Source organism: Engystomops pustulosus, chromosome 7, assembly GCF_040894005.1.
Source record: "Engystomops pustulosus chromosome 7, aEngPut4.maternal, whole genome shotgun sequence".
Taxonomy (NCBI): Eukaryota; Metazoa; Chordata; class Amphibia; order Anura; family Leptodactylidae; genus Engystomops; species Engystomops pustulosus.
The window spans coordinates 122,839,673-122,855,457 of NC_092417.1; the positions used below are offsets into that span (position 1 = coordinate 122,839,673).

General features: G+C 42.9%; 1 protein-coding gene across 1 annotated transcript in view; it reads right to left on the reverse strand.

The window, feature by feature from the left end:
- TMEM170A (transmembrane protein 170A) overlaps positions 1 to 15,433 on the reverse strand; it is a 41,419-nt gene extending 25,986 nt beyond the window's left edge. Inside the window, exon 1 of the mRNA XM_072117722.1 lies at positions 15,159 to 15,433. Within this exon, the coding sequence (XP_071973823.1) occupies positions 15,159 to 15,291 (133 nt within the window). The 5' untranslated portion in view covers positions 15,292 to 15,433. The remainder of the gene's footprint in view (positions 1 to 15,158) is intronic.
- Between the last annotated feature and the right edge of the window lie 352 nt (positions 15,434 to 15,785).

Sequence of the window (15,785 nt, forward strand, 5' to 3'; positions counted from 1 at the left end):
GCAGCAGACAGTGATATCCAAAAGACAATTAATGCTATTGGGCTTTTGGCACACTGATTTGGCTACACGTGTCTTCAGGCCCCACATCGTGCTTGCAGAGCCTATAAAGTACCAGCACAATAGAAAAACATTATGGAAACTACACCCCTCAAAGACATTGGCCCACACTAAAGCCCCTGCGCAAGCTTTTTGTCTGACTTTGCACATTCTTTTTAGTGCAAACTGCTTGCATATGTATTTATAAAGTGTCCGCAACACATTATTGATGATCGCGACACATTTGTGTTCAGGGGCGGACTAGCTATTAAAACCACTGAGGAAAATCCCGGTGGGACGACTGCTCTGGGACAGGTGCATGGCTGGTCTGGGAGAGGTGGAGGAGGTCTGAAAATAATAAACCATGTACACACTTTTGGGATGCTCCCCCGCAGCTCTTCTACTTGATGCAGGCCGGCTGGGACAGCTCAGTGCGCGCCGGCTATGCACAAAATATGTCGTTGGCAAACTCTGTGCATGACTGCATCAAGTAGTGGAGCTGCAGGGGTGTGTCAGAAAGGCGAGTACATGGTTTATTATTTTTATGTGACTGTATACTGGGTGGGGGGGGGGGGCAGGCTGGCCGTATACTGAGAGCAGGCTGGCTGTATACCGGGAGGGGACTGGGGCAGGCTGGCTGTATACTGAGGGGGGGGGAGCAAGCTAGCTATATACAGGGGCTGACTGGCGTTGTCAAAAAGCATGAAAGTAGTAGTAATAGTAGTTATATTCTTGTACATAGGGGGCAGTATTATAGTAGTTATATTCTTGTACATAGGGGGCAGTATTATAGTAGTTATATTCCTGTACATAGGGAGCAGTATTATAGTAGTTACACTCACCCCCTTTTGCCTTCAGAACTGCCTCAATTCTTCGTGGCATAGATTCAACAAGGTGCTGGAATAATGCCTCAGAGATTTTGGTCCATATTGACATGATGGCATCACACAGTTGCCGCAGATTTGTCGGCTGCACATCCATGATGCAAATCTCCCGTTCCACCACATCCCAAAGATGCTCTATTGGATTGAGATCTGGTGACTGTGGAGGCCATTTGAGTACAGTGAACTCATTGTCATGTTCAAGAAACCAGTCTCAGATGATTCCAGCTTTATGACATGGCGCATTATCCTGCTGAAAATAGCCATCAGATGTTGGGTACATTGTGGTCATAAAGGGATGGACATGGTCAGCAACAATACTCAGGTAGGCTGTGGCGTTGCAACAATGCTCAATTGGTACCAAGGGGCCCAAAGAGTGCCAAGAAAATATTCCCCACATCATGATACCACCACCACCAGCCTGAACCGTTGATACAAGGCAGGATGGATCCATGCTTTCATGTTGTTGACGCCAAATTCTGACCCTACCATCCGAATGTCGCAGCAGAAATCGAGACTCATCAGACCAGGCAACGTTTTTCCAATCTTCTACTGTCCAATTTCGATGAGCTTGTGCAAATTGTAGCCATAGTTTCCTGTTCTTCGCTGAAAGAAGTGGCACCCGCTGTGGTCTTCTGCTGCTGTAGCCCATCTGCCTCAAAGTTCGACGTACTGTGAGTTCAGAGATGCTCTTCTGCCTACCTTGGTTGTAACGGTTGGCGATTTGAGTCACTGTTGCCTTTCTATCAGCTCGAACCAGTCTGCCCATTCTCCTCTGACCTCTGGCATCAACAAGGCATTTCCGCCCACAGAACTGCCGCTCACTGGATGTTTTTTCTTTTTCGGACCATTCTCTGTAAACCCTAGAGATGATTGTGCGTGAAAATCCCAGTAGATCAGCAGTTTCTGAAATACTCAGACCAGCCCTTCTGGCACCAACAACCATTCCACGTTCAAAGGCACTCAAATCACCTTTCTTCCCCATACTGATGCTTGGTTTGAACTGCAGGAGATTGTCTTGACCATGTCTACATGCTTAAATGCACTGAGTTGCCGCCATGTGATTGGCTGATTAGAAATTAAGTGTTAACGAGCAGATGGACAGGTGTACCTAACAAAGTGGCCGGTGAGTGTATATTCTTGTACATAGGGGGCAATATTATAGTAGTTATATTCTTGTACATAGGTATCTGTATTGTAGTAGTTATATTCTTGTACATAGGGGGCAGTATTATAGTAGTTATATTCTTGTTTATCAGAGAAGGTATTGTAGTAGGGTTTTTTGTACATATAAAGGCGGTATTAAATTGTGTTCTTTTAAAAAAGAAGCTTTTTTTCCTGTACAAGGGAGGCAGTATGATTCTCTCTCTGATGTTGATTGATACCATCTATCAACAGATTGTGTGGAGTTTAGTAACTTCACCCACATCACATGTCATGCCTTCTTGTTTTGACCCCGCCCACCGAATGGGGCCACTTTTAAAGTTTTTTCTCCAGGACCACTTTAAAATTCCCAGTCCGCCCCCGTAAGTTGTACTATACCAGATACAACACAAAATTCTGAGGAGTTCTGGCGCACAGTCAGACCATGTCCTATTTATTATGCAGTGTCCAACAGAATTATGTTGTACACTCTATGTTGAAGGTGCACCAAAAATAGTTGGTGCAGTCTCTAACACTATGCATTATTTTTGAGAAATGTGGACCATTATCTAGGGTTGCAGTGGGCATATTAACCACTAAGAGGCTGGCCAAAATTTAATACAAAGGAGAAGGTGCAAATGAAAAATGTAATTTTTTTTCTGATATATGCCATTTTAGTGCCAAATATATTTTTCCCCCAAAAATACCACTGGGGAAAAACAAGTCAAAAATCATTATGCAGGTTCTTCCAGGTACGGCAATAACTCAAATGTGTAAATAATCTACAGGCTAGACACACGGCTCAGAAGGAAAAACTGGCATTTGGAGAACAGACATTTTACATATTCTTTTGGCATCATGAAGCATCTGTAGATGCCCTTAGGGGCAAGTACAGTAGAAACCCATGGGAACTGACCTTATTTGGAAACTACACTCAATAAATTAACTGGTTCACAACCGGCGGCGGTCGGGTCCCGCTGCATGGAGAGGGCTCACAGGCTGAGCCCTCTCCAGAGCCGGTAAGTCTATTGCAGCAAAGACTTATTGGTAACACCCGCGATCAGTGCTAGCACTGATTGCGGGTATTATCACAACGATCGCTGCCGGCACAGCTGCTGGCAGCTTCAAAAAGATGGCGGGTCTTCCGAAGACCCGAGGCTGTTTCGTTTTAACCCCTTCATTACAATTTGCTGATAGCACATTGAAATGAATGAGTAAGAAAGTCCCCATATACTGCCATACTGCAGTATGGCAGTATATGATAGGATCGATCAGACAACCTAGGGTTAAAGTACCCAAGGGAGTCTGAAAAATGGTAAAAAGAAAAATAAAAAAAAGTTGAAAAAAAATTATAATAAAAAAAACCTAAAAATTCAAATCACCCCCTTTCTCTAGAACTGATATAACTATAAATAAACAGTAAAAATCATAAACACATTAGGTATCGACGCGTCCGAAAATGCCCTATCTATCAAAATATACTAACGGTTTTTCACTGCGTTTAACCCTGTAGTGGAAAATAGCGCCCAAAGTCGAAAATGGTACTTTTTCGCCATTTTGAAATATATTTTTAAAAAAATCTATAAAAAGTAATCAAAAGGTTGTACAGTCCTAAAAAGTATATCGAAAATATTGATATATTGAAAATATTATCAAATGTCGAAAAAATGACATCACCCACAGCACCGTACAACAAATTATAAAAAAAATTATTAGCACCAGAAGATGGCAAAATAAAAACAATTAAAAAAAAAATGTTGTACAGAAGTTTTAATTTTTCTAAATGTATGAAAACATTATAAAACCTATACAAGTTTGGTATCCCCGTAATCGTACCGACCCAAAGAATAAAGTAGACATGCAATTTGGGGCGCACAGTGAAAGCCAAAATATCCAAGCCCACAAGAAAACAGCGCAAATGCGACAACGTATTGCTCTGTGCGCCCATTGCCAGCCTATGAGGGATGAACGTACCGCCGAAAACTTGTACTTCCCCCTTACGGTCAAGTGTATGCAGCCTTAGGCTGCATTCACACTAACGCAAGGGGGAGGTATATACGTCCCCCATAGACGGCAATGGGCGCGCTGCGCCCTACGGGAGCAGTACGGTGCAGCACACAAGGCACTGTACCGCTCCATACCCCGTGAAAAAATAGGACATGTGGACGTGTGCCATGTATCCCTATGGAGAGGGCCGGGGTGAGCAGCGATCTCCCCCTTCTCCTCTCCCCGCGCGCTGCCGTGTGCCCGCTGTGCTATGGTAAGTGTGAATGCAGCCTTAAACAGTATAACAATGGTATAAAATTTGTCCAGGTAGAGGTGGTAGTCCTTGTCCAGTAGTGGGTGCACCAAATCCCACACTACCCTTGCAGTAATACCCAGGAAGGAAGGGGGGCATTCTGGGGCGTGGTTCAAAGTGTCCGTGCTCCAATAGCCCCTGATTTTTGGAATCTTTACTAGCCCCATAATCATCATTATGCCCCAATATTTCTGTATCTATGCTGCAGCATAAGGGGTCCACCTGAGGGGTTTTGCATAAAAAGATGTGTGGCTTTGGCCAATATGGTGTGCAGCGTAGAGATCTGTCTGGAATATAATTAACCCCTTAACGACTTGGCCTTTTTTAGTTTTTTCACTTCCATTTTTCACTCACCACCTTTAAAAATCTATAACTTTTTTTATTTTTCCACATAAAGTGGACGGCTTATTTTCAGCGTAAGAAATTGCACTTCGTAGTGACGGTATTTAATATTCCATGCCGTGTACTGGGAAGCGGGGAAAAAAATTCCAAATGCAGTGAAAATGGTGAAAAAACATATTTGCAACGTTTTCTTGTGGGCTTGGATTTTACAGCTTTCACTGTGCATCCCAAATGAAATGTCTACTTTATTCTTTGGGTCGGTGCGATCACAGGGATACCAAATTTGTATAGGTTTTAGAATGATTTCATACATTTAAAAAAATTAAAACCTCCTGTCCAAAAATTTTTGGGGGGATTTTGCAATCTTCTGGCGCCAATAACTTTTTCATACTTTGGTGTACGAAGCTGTGGGTGGTGTCATTTTTTGCGACTTTTAATGGCGTTTTCATTGCTATAATTTTTAGGACTGTGCGACCTTTTGATCACTTTTTATTATTTCTTTATATTTTTCAAAATGGCAAAAAAATGTCATTTTCAAATTTGGACTCTATTTTCCGTTACGGGGTTAAACGCAGTGAAAAAACGTTATTATCTTTTGATAGATCCGGCATTTTCGGACGCGGCGATACCTATTGTGTTTGATTTTTAATGTTTATTAATATTTATATCAGTTCAAGGGAAAGGGGGGGTGATTTTAATTTTAGGGTTTTTTTATTATAATTTTTTTTTTTGAACTTTTTTTTTATTTTTACTTTAGTATTTTTCAGACTCCCTTGGGTACTTTAACCCTAGGTAGTCTGATAGATTCTACCATATACTGCCACACTGCAGTAGCACCTTGTAATGAAGGGGTTAAAACGAGACAGCTTCGTGATGTAATTGGGGAGCGACGGTCTGCGGCAAGATGGCGGCAGCGATCGACGCAAAAGCACCCACGATCGGTGCTAGCATTATGCAGCAAAGACTTACCGGCTATGGAGAGGGCTCGGCCGCGAGCCCTCTCCATGCACTAGTAAGGCTCGCGTCGGGAAGGGGTTAAATGTATTATTAGCTCTTCATAAAAAATTTTAAAAAAATCTAACAAAGACCTGGGGAGCATGAATATCTGGGTCTACCCGTGTGGTGTCAAAAGAAGTCCCAGGCACTTCTCCTGAAAAAAAAAAGAAATCATAGGGCACCTTCTCAGGGGTTCGTCCAGGTCATTGGATGATGAAGGGGAGGAGAGAAAAAAGGTGCCATCATCCCTGCTAGCTAACTCTGTATCAGAAGCTAACAAGTCGTATGCCTTCAAAACGCTGCAGGTTTTCTGGCATATTGTACACTTATTATATGGCGCTATGAATAAATTATAAAGTGCACCTAACTACATGGGCTCACCTAATAGATGGCACACAGAAAAATTATATAAAGTGCACCACAGTATACGGGCGCGCCTAATAGATGGTACACAGAAAAATTATTGGTACAGTGCATCGAGTGCTGGTACATGGAGAGGGCTCACGGGCTGCAGCAAAGACTTACCGGTAACACCTGCAATCGGTGCTAGCACTGATCGCGGGCGTTATCCCTTCAACCGCCGCCGGCACGGGCGCCACCATCTTGGTGATGATCATCTGTCCCCGTCACATCATGACGTCACGAGGAACGGCTATCGGTCGCCATGACAACCTGGGTCTTTCGAAGACCCGAGGCCGTCTTGTTTTAACGCATTCAGTACAATTTGCACATTTTAAGGAATTAGGTGGAAAAAACGATCAGACAACCCTAGGGCAGTGGTGGCGAACCTATGGCACTGGTGCTAGAGGCGGCACTCGGAGCCCTTTTAGTGGGCACCCGGGTCATCGCCCCAGCACATCAGCCAAGACTCAAAGAATCTTCCTGCAGTTCCAAGCAACTTAAAAGTTGCTGCTTTTAGTCATATTTTGATACCGACTTCAATACTTTGGAACTGTAGGAAGAGGAAGAATTAGACAGGGTCGAATTATTTTTGGAGGACCTCCTGCTAGCCCCAGTATTCTCTGTGTACAGTGGGAAACTGTAAAGTAGGCCAATATTATTGAAAGTTGTTGACCCGGGAGCAATAAGTTACTGCTTTAATTTTTGGTTGGCACCTCGCGATAAATAAGCAGGTTTTTGGGTTGCAGTTTGGGCACTAGGCCTCTAAAAGGTTCGCCATCACTGCTCTAGGAGGTCTGGGAAAGAAAAAAAAAACTAAAAATTCTAATCACCCCCCTTTCTCTAGAACTGATATAAATAAACAGTAAAAATCATAAACCCACTAGGTATTGCTGCGTTTGAAAATGCAGATCTATCACTATATAATAAAGTTTTCACTGCGTTTAACCCCGTAACGGAAAATAGCGCCGAAAGACGAAAAAGGCACGTTTTGTCCACTTTGAAAAAGATAAAAAATTCCATAAAAAGTGATCAAAAAGTAGTACAGTCCTAAAAATAGTAGCATTGAAAAAGTCATCAAAAATCGCACAAAATGATACCACACACATCTCCATACACCGAAGCCTGAAAAAATTATTAGCGCCAGAAGAAGGCAAAATCCCCAAAAAAAATTTTGTACAGGTTTTAATTTTTGTAAATGTATGAAAACATTACAAAGCCTATACACATTTGGTATCCCCGTGATCATACCGAGCCCAAAGAATCAAGTAGACGTATCATTTGGGGCACACAGTGAAAGCCGTAAAATCCAAGCCTACAAGAAAACAGTGCAAATGCTTTCCACCCCCCCCCCACCCCACCCCCCATTTTCACGGCATGGAGTAATCAATACCATCACTATGAAGTGCAATTTGTTAAGCAGCAAACAAGCTGTCACAGAGCTCTTTACGTGTAAAAATACAAAAAAGTTATAGATTTTTGAAGGTGGGGAGTGAAAAATGGAAATGAAAAAACAAAAAAAAGGGCCTGGTCGAGGGTTAAAAAGACTCAGGCGCCTCAGAGTTTTCTCCTCTCTCCCCTAATCCTGGCCGCGGAGCTGCAGCGGCTTCCTGCAGCTTGTGGCCCAGGCTAGAAGGTCATGTGACCAGAGCAAGGTTGTTCACCACTGGCCACAGTTGGTGCAATATTATCACAAGGTGGAAAACAAAAACCCTATGTGCAATGCCTAAAAAGGCTACACATGCACATAGCTAGCAATCAGGATACCTAACTACCAGTACGAAAAGTACAGTGCTCACATGACACACTGAAAATTGCGTCCAGTGCATATAGCACTAGTACAGCGCAGTGAGAGTGCCAAAAGAAAAACCTTATGTGTACCAAGAAAAAAGGTGCTACAAACGCACCTAGCTAGCAATCAGGATGCCATAAATAAAGAGAATACTGTGCAGCACCTTTCACAAGGCACACTGAGAAGTGCATACAGCGTAGAATAACGCTAGCCGAGACAATGAAAAGAGTGTTTCGGTTCAGAAGGGACAGGCAGGAGATGGGAGTAAACGAATGACAAGTGTAATCACAGGGGGAATACACAGGACACAGGAGAGGATCAGATAGGAAGATAGGAGTAGTATTAGTGTTAGGAGTAGTGTAATGTCACAGTAACTTTCAGACCCTCTCAAAGAAGTAAAATGGTGCCACTGGAGAATAGGAATGGTCTTAAATATTATATTTTTACTGTAAAAACGCTGGCCAATCATAGCAATCGCTGGGGCGAGACCATTCAGATTGGCCCAGGTGACGTAGGCAGGAGATAATCCGTGTTTAACAGTGATATCACCAGGTCACCCGTGAATAGGTTTTAACTTCAGACCCCGCTTATATGGTATATGAAAATACCATACTTGACGATACTACACATTCAATGTGTACAATTTTTTTCACACTTAGTGCGATGTAAGTGGTTACTTACAAAAATGCTGGCCATATACTTTTGTATATGAAAAAGTTTTCATATATCAGGATGCATTTAGATAGCCCTAGTGGTACACAAACAAAGGAAAACCCCAACAAGAGACACCACTTTGTACAGCAGTGTACAGTGACAAAATGGGTATTGGCATACTCAGGAGGAATTGCACTAAACATTGTAAAATGCATTTTCCTTTTTAATGTTTTCATTGTGAAGGTGCAAATTATAGTGTTCAATTAATATATTCATACCTCCCAACATTTGTCAAAGGGAAAGAGGGACAAAATGATCCTCCTAAGCCACACCCCCAATCACTCCCTGGCCACGCCCCAAATTTTAGCCATATTATAATAATAAAAATCATCTCAATAAAAAAAAAAATTAATATCCTCAATGGGATTTGAACCTAGAACCTACAGTGTCCATGTACAATAATGACACAGTGCCCCAACCCACTGAGCTATAGCCTCTGTGCTTATCTAGGTGTAGAATGTTGGTAACTAAGAACTATGACTACTGTTACATTGTGACACAGATTTAATGCCTTGGTATATAGAGAGGGATCTTCTCAGAGGTTATTATTGTAATTATTGAGACTATTATTATTATTATTATGGAGATTATTATCATTATTATTTAGTTGATTATTATTTTTTACTATAATTAATAATCATCTCCATAATAATAAAATTTATAATAACAATAATAGTCTCAATAATTACAATAATAATCTCTGAGAAGATCCCTCTCTATATATCAGTGCATTAGTCTGTATCACTATGTAACACTGGCAGATAACACTTCTTAGTTACCAGAAATCCTCAGCTCTGTATCACTGGGCTTATAGCTCAGTTAGTTAAGCTCCTGTCTATGGTGCAGAGGGTCCCAGGTTCGAATCTCAGCCTGGGCAAAACTTTATGTAATTTAATTAAATAAAGAGCTTGTGTCTGGGGAAACCCTAGGAGACCATATATGGACAGATGCTGATCTGACCTGATGACGTGGTCCCTGCTCTCAGCTAAGTCCGACACTTCTCTGAAAAGGGAGATGTCTGCTCTGGGGAACCCTAGGAGATGCAGTGACCATATATGGACAGATGGTGATATGAACCTGATGAAGTGGTCCCTGCTCTCTCCGCTAAGCCCGACACTTCTCTGAAAAGGATTCCCTCCCGATGTCTGTAGAAGCCATTCTCTACTATCAGTTCTGGCTTTCAAAGTATTTACTATGGGGACACAGCGGGACCTGGGGGGAGAATCCGTGACAATCTCATAGCTGCCCGTGACGCGGGGCAGAGGTAAGAAAAACGGGAAAGTCCCGTCAAAATTGGGACGGTTGGGAGCTATGTATATTGTAAGATAAAATTATATTTCTGTAATTTTACTTTCATTTATTTTTCACCCTCATGAAACCCTCATAGGGTTAACAAACTTCCCAAAGGTTGTTTTGAATATTTTGCGGGGTGCCGTTTCTAAAATTGTGTCATATGTGGTATTTTTTTGTCATGTAGGCCTTTTAAAGTCACTTCTAACTTAATTGGCCCTTCAAAAGTAGGTTTTGATGATTTTTGTGAAAATCTGATAAATCGGAAATAAAGTTCTAAGCCTACTAACATCCTAAAAAAAGGAATCACAACAAAAGGTGGCGCTAAAAAGTATTAACTCTAAGGGGGCCAAATAATATTGCTGCCCCACTTTTAGTTTCTTTATTTTTTTACAAAATATTCAATAAATTTAATTTCCCTTCACAATAGTTTCTCAATTCTTAATCAAAAAAATTATAATTTCATACATTTATGTTTGATGTTTCATTTTTACTGTTAGAGCAGGGTGTCGGCCTAGCTAAGGCCCCTTAGTGACAGACATAAAAACCTGTATGGGTGGTCACTAAGGGGCTAAAGGGGAAAATCTCCTGTATAATTTGACACCAGTGTTTCTAGGTGCAAGGGTTCAGGAGATATAGGAGTTTGAAGTGTGCTGCAACAAAAATCAAATGCTCCACTCCATGTAAAAGAACAGTTCTTTTCAGTTAAGAGTCACTGTCACCTCTCTTCTATAATCAGAAATAGAAGACCCTTTGTGATCCTTCAAACGCGGTCCAACGATGCAGACATTCAAACGCCTCTGTGTCCAAAGCCAGTCGTGGATTATACGTGCAACAGGAGGCACAAAATCATATCTGATTGATCTACACAATTGTGTACCTCCTGTTTCACATACGATTATCGTCTGACTATTTCCGTTACATTTTTGAATGCAGGACATGCTGACTAAGGCCGAATTCAGACGACCATATGGGGGATGTATGCAGGGCCGCAAGCTTGTGGCCGTATACATGTCCCCCCTGTTGAGGGGTGAATGGTGAATTGTTTGTTTGTCTGTCTGTGTGTTTGTACCTTTTCTTCTTTTTCTCCTCCTGCTGGCCAGCAAACCTTTGTCTCTGTCCACTATTGTTTCAACAGACAAACCAGTTCAGCAGTCACCACTCAGCATTACCTGATCTTACCTGTGTGAGCAAAACCTGAGCAGAGGGTGAGGCCGCGGTTACACGTACCGCTAGGCGTCCGTCATAACGCTACGCTAGCTCACAGGGGGAGGTCCTTGGCCCGAACGCACATGCGTTTCCAGGGAAACGCATGCGATTGTTAAGCCGATCGCATGCGTTTCTCTGGAAACGCATGTGCGTTCGGGCCGATGACCTCCCCCTGTGCGCTAGTGTCGCGTTATGAACGGACGTCTAGCGTTACGTGTGACCGCGGCCTGAGCTGGGGTTATATAGCTGCACCTGATTACTGCCAGGTGATGCGGAGCTGAAGCCATGCGGTTTATGTTTGTATTTCTAACTTTGGTTACTTTGTGTATATTGTTAACTCCCCTTTATTTTTATATTGTGTATTATACTATATTATGATGTTATTTTTATTAAGTAAGAAATATATTTTTGTGTGATGTTTGTTGTTAGAGGTGCAACCCAGGGGTGTATCCCTTCAAGACTCAAGGGAAAAAGTTGGGTATTTAATGACACCTTTGTGTACATGGTTTGTCTCAAGGTCAGAGTGTCTGATCTGACCACAGGGGAGCTGCTTGTTCCAACCTGACCCCTGAATTATCTGTATTTTTGTTCTGTACATTTTTATTTTTGTGCAAATAAATGCAAGCCTTTTCTTTGGACCTGAAGCCTGAGTAAAGATTTCTTTTTTTTTTTTAACGGCCAGAAGACCCCATATCTCAACACCCCCATAGACGGCAATTGCTGCACATAGCGATACGGTGCCACACACGTGTGGCACCGTGCAGCTACGTACACGGGAAAATTATAGGACATCTTTTCACGGCCATACACCGTGCATCTCTACGGAGAGGGGAGGGGTTACCCGGGCACAACCCGGCGGCCATACCTTGGTATGAATGCAGCGTTGTTCTAATCGATTTATATGGGAAGCTTTTGTCACAGATAGAATTTTATGTAGTATCTCATCTAGTATTCAATTTGTGTATAAAATTGTTTTGTTTCATATGAGCATTTTTAAGAATAAATGTTTACTATTTTTGACTAAAAAACTATCCACAATTACCTCTGCGGTAGGATGAACACTCTAGCTCAGTGATGGCGAACCTTTTAGCGGCCGAGTGCCCAAACTGCAACTCAAAACCCTGCTTATTTATCGCGAGGTCCCAACCAAAAATTAAAGCAGTAACTTATTGCTCCCTGTTCAACAACTTTCAATCATATTGGCCTCCTGAAGACAGCAACACAGTAGAAGATTTTCATAATTTTAGCTTCTTTCCAATTTCCCTCTGTACACAGAGAATCGTGGGGCCAGCAGGAGGTCCTCCAAAAATAATTCAACCCTGTCTAATTCTCCCTCTTCCTACATACCCAAGTAGCAAAGTTAGTATCAAAATATGACTGAAAGCAGCATCTTTTAAGTGTCTTGGAACTGCAGGAAGATTCTTTGAGTCCTGTCTGATGTGCTGGGGCGATGGTCCGGGTGCCCACAAAAAGGGCTCTGAGTGCCGCCTCTGGCACCCGTGCCATAGGTTCGCCAACACTGCTCTAGCTGGTGCTCTAGATATTTGTATGTATGGAATGGGCCGTGCCATTAATAATACTTATCCCCCGATCTACAGGATATCTCGGCTGCAGGATCCCCCACAATCAGCAGAATGAGGGATTGCTAGCTCCTTATCTGCTCATGGACTTTTGGTTTCCAGTCAAGCCATTCCATAAGCTCAATAGAAGTTAATGGTGTGAAGGAGGAAGCTCCATAATGTTCTCCACTGACTTTAGACTTCCAGTCAGCTAACAGGACTCCTTTCTGCTTATTGAGGGGATCCAACAGTCAAGAATAATTGTTAATGACACAACTCATTTAAATTAAACACTTACTACTGCAATGCATTCAGATACAGGCAGTCCCCTACTTAAGGACACTTGACTTACAGACGACAACTAGTTAAAGACGGACCACTCTGCCCCCTGTGAAGCTCTCTGGATGCTTTACTATAGTCGCAGACTGCAATGATCAGCTGTAAAGTGACTGTAATGAAGCTTTATTGATAATCATTGGTCCCATTACAGCAAAAAGTTTTGAAACTCCGATTATCACTAGGGCAAACTTTTTTTTGTCTAGATCTATAATTATAAAATATACAGTTTCGACTTACATACAAATTCATCTTAAGAACCGACCTATGGACCCTATCTTGTGCGTAGCCCGGAGACTCCCTGTAATTAGGTTGCTGAAGACATCCACACACCCCACCAACCACTGGTATGGAAGTGGTTATGATATATTCTTCTGCCCAGGGTCACATTACCCGCAGCTCCTGAGAAAATTTCTCAGGGCGAGAATAACATGGCTAACCCTATTACAGTAGGTTCACATCTCATTTTAAGCCCTCAATAACAGACACTTCCCATTATATGCTCGTACAGTGGCAGGCATCTTCCTGATCCATCCATCCCTCTGAAAGCAATTGGCTGCTGTCAATGTGCAACTTAGCAAGGCCAGTTACATCAATGGGGGCCTCCCTGAGTGTACACACAGCAGAGGCTTGGGATCAATGCAATACTTTAACCTTCCCCCATAAGCTATTTTGGCCTGCTGAGCACATACGTACGCAACATACACTGTGCAGACAGAGGCAAAAAGGATGCTTTGTCTGCCTGTATGGGTCTATGGATACGCTCAGTGTATACACGAAACGTATTGATAAAATGTGATGTGAACTTAGTCTAAGGGTCTCATACCCCTTTAAAGGACATCTACCACCAGATTACTGGTGGTAGAGTGTCCTAGTTAGACTTCTCATTCATTCTAGGAGACCATTTTTAACATGTCTTCTGACATCTTTATTAATGATATACTGACTTGGTAAAACAGCCGAAGGCACTTGCCAGCCCAGCTTTTAACTTATGCACGCCCCTGCTTTAAGCCCCCTGCTGGGGAATTCCCATCTGGCCAGTGACTTTAGAGGGCCGGGGCCTGTGCTCTCTCCTTGTTCCCCAGCCTGCAACAGGAGGAGGATTGCAATGGTGGGGCGTGAATAAATTAAAAGCTGGGCAAGCCTAGAGACACTCGGGAGCCGTCAGCCTGAGCGCCTCTGGCTTTTTAACAAAGTTTTTTTTTTTTTTTTTTAATAATGATGCCAGAAAACTTGTTAAAACCAGTCCCCCCCATCCCCTAGACCAGTGATGGCGAACCTTTTAGAGGCCGAGTGCCCAAACTGCAACCAAAAACCTGCTTATTTATCGCGAGGTGCCAACCAAAAATTAAAGCAGTGCCTTATTGCTCCCTGGTCAACAACTTTCAAAAATATTGGCCTCCTGAGGACAGCAACACAGTAGAAAGATGGAAAATTTTCATCATTTTAGCTTCTTTACAGTTTCCCTCTGTACACAGAGAATAGTGGGGCCAGCATGAGGTCCTCCAAAAATAATTCGACCCTGTCTAATTCTTCCTCTTCCTACAATCCCAAGTAGCGAAGTCGGTATCAAAATATGACTAAAAGCAGCAACCTTTAAGTTGCTTGGAACTGCAGGAAGATTCTTTGAGTCTTGTCTGATGTGCTGGGGAGATGGCCCGGGTGCCCACAAAAAGGGCTCCGAGTGCCGCCTCTGGCACCAGTGCCATAGGTTCGCCACCACTGCCCTAGACCAAACAAGCAGTGTAATAAGGACACTCTATCACCACTATACTGGTGATATATGTCCTTTAAAGTTTTCCAAAAGTGGACAACCCCTTTAAAGACTAAAATAAGGCGTGTGGTGAGCTGATGAATAACAATACTTTTGTATTCAACCTACCAGAAACACGTAGATTAACATTATCACTACTTTTAGGTGGCCAATCCAATCACTACATTACAGTGGCCGATAATCTAGAATATCACATCATCATACCCAATAAAGACACTTCTATAGATTGCTACGGGACAGCCTATAGGACCACAGAATAGGGAGATTCACGTGACGTCACGCCAAGATGTACAATGTGGCGGCAGCACGGAAGGCGGTCACGTGACTAGTGACCTCACATGTTATTATCTTATATAAACAACCCGCGGTTAGTTAGTTGTTCTCTCACCCGGGAAGGAGCATAGAGACGTGGAACTTGGGCAAACAGTCGCATTTCCGACCCGCGGTACTAGACTGAGGCTCAAGATCTGCTGCAGCAGCCCCGTCTCGCCACCTGGCCCTCCACCGCTGCTACTGTCCATACTTCCGCCATCCACAGTGTCGCAGGCCGCAGCGCCTCCCCAGAATTTCCTAAACCAGCTAGCCCTGGCTTGTCATTCCTTCATCCCGGGACTGGCATCATAGGCAAATTCGAAGCTGTTATCCAATCAACGGGAGGGAAGGGTTCTGTATTACAATGCATCTGTCAGTCATTAGCTAGAAAAAATGTCAATCATATGCTCAGCCAATAGGAGCCTTGTCATTGCAGAGTCATATGGTAGTGACGTTTTATTTGGGTTACTGACGTGTATGGGCACGCACGGAAAACGCTACGTTAGCGCTGGGAAGCCATATTTATGGCAGGATGAGATTTTGCGCATGCGTAACCGGCAAACCACATGGCTATACGCTCATGGAAAAGTCAGTGCTGCATTACTCTACAGGAACTTATTCACATAAAAGCACTGGTGCAAACGTGCTAATGTTCCATTGACACTGGGAACTCAAATTCTCCTAATGGCTGAAAGTGTCAAAG